Source organism: Micromesistius poutassou (assembly GCF_964030765.1).
Source record: "Micromesistius poutassou genome assembly, contig: SCAFFOLD_1136, whole genome shotgun sequence".
NCBI lineage: Eukaryota > Metazoa > Chordata > Actinopteri > Gadiformes > Gadidae > Micromesistius > Micromesistius poutassou.
This window is the reverse complement of record NW_028177728.1, coordinates 7,501-12,500: the sequence shown is the minus strand read 5'-3', so window position 1 is coordinate 12,500 and position 5,000 is coordinate 7,501. Positions and strand designations below refer to the sequence as shown.

Here is a 5,000-nt window from a genome sequence, read left to right as displayed (position 1 = left end):
GAGCCCAGAGAGGGTCAGCCGCAAGGTGAGAGAGAGAGAGAGCGAGGGGGAGAGACAAGAGGTCAACGTGAGACAAGTTCACCCTCCCGCTCCATTCACACAGTGGCTGTGGCCCCCCCCCCTCCCGCTGCTCTCCCTCCCCCCCCCCCGCACCCCCCCCCCCCCCGCCCCTCCCCCCTCTGGCCATCTCTCTCCCCTTAATTGAAGTGTTTTTGTGAAGTAGCTGCACTGCAGCAGGAGTAGGATAACTGAAAATAGTCTCTAAAACCAACAATCCCTTCTGTCTGACAGCCCTCGTCCTTTAAGTGGATTCCATACTGTTAGAGCATTTCAATAGTAACCCACCCCTTAGCCCGGCACTCACACACACACACACACATATACACACATATACACACACCCATGCACACACACGCACACATATACACACATATACACACATTTACACAGAAACCCAGACACACACACAAAAACAGGCACACACGCACACACACACACACACACACACACAAACCGGCACACACAGGCACAAGCAGGCACACGTGCATAGACACACACACACACCCACACACACACACACACACACACACCCTCTAAAGTACACCAGGTGCAAAAAAATAAAAAATGATAATCTTGAACCAGACACTTTGAGGGACGGATTTCCTTTGGTAATTTTAGTCGATATAGAAATTAAAGTCAGACGAATTATTAATTAGTTGCAGTCATACAGACGTCTAGGAAAACTCCCAAGTTGTGTGAGTGAGTGAGAGCAGCACCGCCCCAGCTCCTCACTTCATTCCGACCTGCAGCAGCGAGGCAATTAAGCCCCGGGTCCCTGGACTGCTCACCATATGCATCCTCCACATTATCCCTGAGACGGCTCTGAACCTGAGTCTGCTGTGGAGGAGGGGTCAGGCATTACCTGGATGATCGCTGAGTGTCGCTCAAGCCCAAGCGTGTAATTGGTTAAGACAGCCGCCTCGACTGCTGCCGGCCAGTAGGGTGAAAGTTCATCACCGTTGACAACTGGTCTCTGCGGCAACATTGCCATGTCATTAAAAAACAGAATATTGGAGTGAAAATGGTGTGCAGCCAGAAGGGAGGCGAGGGGATTTGTGGAAAATAAATAACCAAAGCCCTAATTTGGGCAATTGCATTAGAATTTAATCAGGGTCGATTTGTAAGTCAATTCTGCAGCAGAAGCCCTGAGACGATTAAAAAGGATGCAGCATTATTATTATGACTGGAATATGAAACAGAGTTTTCGTATGTATTACTCCTATCTTCCAAAAAGACATACCATTGCGAATATACTATATGCGTACGTTTTCAATACGTATTTCCAGGGATTTCTATATTTTATCAGGAGTGTGCACACACTGGTGGAGGAGTCAGTGGTTCCACACAAAGGACCAGTGTGGACTGTATCATTTGGTCCAAACTGTCGATACCTCCATCAAACACTCACACGTCAATAGACAGTTAGGGAGAGGTCACACCTACACCTGGCCATTGATCACACTGACATTTACTTGGAAGGTCCACTCAAATGTCCTCACTGTCACAACATTGGAGGAAAAACACACCAATCAATGGCTCCAACACACACACACACACACACACACACACACACACACACACAGAATACACCAAAAGGGGAAATAGGAATAAGTGCATAGGTGCACAAACACACAGGCGCACACACACACACACACACACACACACACACACACACACACACACACACACACACACACAGGCGCATGCACACACACACCCCTAACACAAGTTCTTTAAGTCTGATTGTTTATTGTTTTTAATGTTTTTAATATTGTTTTTTTTATTGTTTTTTTATTATAAATATTATTATTATTATAAAAACATAGTATATATATATATATATATATATATATATATGCATGTGTGTGTGTGTATATATGTTATTATATTACATACAAATTATCAAAGCTACAATGTAGTTTTGTTGTCCACTGTTTATTAAGCCAGTTGAAGGGAAGTGAGATGTATAAATGAGGAGATAATGCATGTATTTATTTAGTAGATAAATAAAAAGATATTTAGGACATTACCTATGATAAATATAATATGCTATTCTCAGGAGAATTTCATCACTGTTTTGCACATTTTCTCCATCTATTTTTTTTTTACCCAACATAATTGGCAGCAATTTTTTATTACAAGTTTGGTAAGAATCCATTACCTTTTTTGACTAGTATTCACACAAACCCTCCGTTATATAGAAGCTGTGAGACTTTCAATAATCGTTATCTCTCTTTTTAAAATGTTTAAATATCTATTTACCTTGAAATCTCTTACATCTTCAATCAATGTGGCCAGCATACTTGCTACTTAAAAATGTTACAGGCCCAATAACTGCACAAAATGTACAATTGATGACAATTCAAAAAGAGTATTCCTCTCCAGTTGCCACCAGTGAGTGCCGCTCTCTCCCTCTCCCACTGAGAGTCCCTGTCTCCTCTCCTTCTCTCCTCAGCTCCTTCCTTTGTGTACATATTTCTCTCCCTCGCCTTCGCGCCAGTCTTGCGACGGCTAATTAGAAAACAGCTCTGAATCCCGTTCACACCGGCTTTTATTGTCCTCTCTGAACCTCTGCGGCCTTTAGAGCCAACCACGAGGTCGCCACACCACCACCCTCCCACACGTTTCTCCTCGTGTTCCTCCTTTTCTCCTCCTCTCCTCCTCCTCACGGTGATAGCCAAGGGTAGCGCTGTCCCACAGCTTATGTGCTACTTTCTCCACGTTGGTGTCTTCCACCATTTTGATTGTAATGGCCAGCAGCTCCAGCAGGACAGACAGACACCGTCGCACCAGACGCGCTGCCCACACACACCAGCTGAAGACACCCATCCTAAAATGGCTGGTACAACACGATACGATGCTGCTGTGTGGAGCGCTCGGGTGCGGGACGGGGATTTAGCACGGCTTTTCTCTTGAATGTAAATGAACAGAGCATATACTGTATGTGCACGCGTCCCGCTGCCCCGCCGAGGGGAACACACTGTAACCAGCGCGGGTGTTCATGTGTCTGACGGGGGCAGGCAAGAGCGACCCCTTCTGCGTGGTGGAGCTCAGCAACGACCGTCTGCAGACGCAGACCGTCTACAAGAACCTCAGCCCAGACTGGAACAAGGTCTTCACCTTGTGAGTGACTGCTCCTAGCCCCCCCGCAGACACACACACGCACTCACGCACACGCACGCGCGCACGCACGCGCGCACGCACGCACGCACGCACGCACGCACGCATGCACACACACACACACACACACACACACACACACACACACACACACACACACACACACACACACACTCACTCACACATACTAAAAATACATCAACTCTGAATTTGCCTTTCCCTTAAACTGTCTGAAAAAAATAAAAAAAATTGTGGTAGTATATTATACACAAATATCAACTGTATTTTCTTCTAAACTTAATACTTAACATTTCTGATCTGCTATATTTTAGTTATTACATCATTTTTTAAACATTTTAATATCAAATGACAAGAATAATATATTTGAAGCAAATTCAAATTATTATTATTATATTATAAAATTTATAAAAAAGACTTTCATTTCACCAGGATATATTATATTAATAATAATAATAATAATAATAATAATAATAATAATAATAATAATAATAATACCATTATTTGTATATTACTTCAGGTTTTTTAAGTATAGATAGAGGTATAGATTATTGTTTACTTTTCATCGCAATCATCTCCATTTTGTAATGTTTCATTGATTGACATTTATTGGTTTGATTTGTTTTAAGGTGACATGCCTGTTGGACTACAAGTAATTAATAGAAAAATAGAAAATAGAAAAAAAAAAAAAAAGTAAGATCAACTATCATATTGCTCTTAAAGTACAGTTTGACGGTGCACATATCACTATCATGTTATGTAATGTTGTGTGAATGCTCCACGTGAGGCAGTCTTATCCTGTGAGTATTGTGACGGCTTCTCTTTGTTTGTGACCCAGTAACATAAAGGACATCCACTCCGTGCTGGAGGTCACTGTTTATGACGAAGACCGGGACAGAAGCGCAGATTTCCTCGGAAAAGTAGTGATTCCCCTCCTCAATGTGAGCAACTGTGCTTTAAAAAAAATATGAATTTATATATATATATATATAATATATACTATATATATATATATATATATACTATATATATTTATATAACACATATTTTTATATTTATTCTTTTTTTTTCCTATTTGCTTTTCTTAGTGCTATTTAGTTCCCAGTGGGAGAACAGAAAGAACACAAACAATAACGGATAAGGGATAAAAACTCCTCACAGAGGAGGATATAAAAAGACGGGGTTATTTTCTGACACGCCGCTGTTCTGCTGTTCTGTATTTCACAAAGAGGGGGGGGAGATGACAAGATTACAAACCCCCCCCCCCCCCACCCCAAAAAAAACAAAACGATAGCAAAATCAAAAACCAAGAAACACACATTATCAGATGATGATGGATGATTAGATACACATTCAAAAAAAAATTAGTAAAAATAAAGGTTGTCGGATCTATGAAATATCTTTGTCCTGAAACATATCTATGTAAATGTACGGCCGTGACTGTGCGTCCACGGAGGCGTTAGTTAGTAATCTGCGTGTTCCGCGTGATTCCCCAGGATAGTTAGCGTCGGTGTGACGGAGCCGGGTGCGCTGGGTAATGAACAGGTACTTGTCAGAGTTGCCACAGTTGTTTTGGGTTTCCTGTCAGCGGCAGCAGCTGGGGTTCAAAGGCCGCGCCGGGAACGGATTCAGCCGGGTATTGCCAGACAGACGCCTGTCATGTCCCTTCTCCCACAGATCCAAAATGGAGTACGCAAAGCCTACGCCTTGAAAAGCAAGGAGCTGACAGGGCCAACAAAAGGGGTCATCTTTCTCGAAATAGACGTGATTTTTAATGCTGTAAGTCTTTCTTCTTTTTTTTC

At 42.4% G+C, this 5,000-nt stretch overlaps 1 protein-coding gene across 1 annotated transcript in view; it reads left to right on the top strand.

Moving 5' to 3' along the window:
* Positions 1-5,000, top strand: part of LOC311375765 (multiple C2 and transmembrane domain-containing protein 1-like) — a gene marked incomplete at both ends in the record, with an annotated part of 12,421 nt that overhangs the window by 1,762 nt on the left and 5,659 nt on the right. The window contains 2 exons of the mRNA XM_084490828.1: positions 3,081-3,183; positions 4,037-4,139. Coding sequence (XP_084346954.1) covers positions 3,081-3,183; positions 4,037-4,139 — 206 coding nt within the window. The remainder of the gene's footprint in view (positions 1-3,080; positions 3,184-4,036; positions 4,140-5,000) is intronic.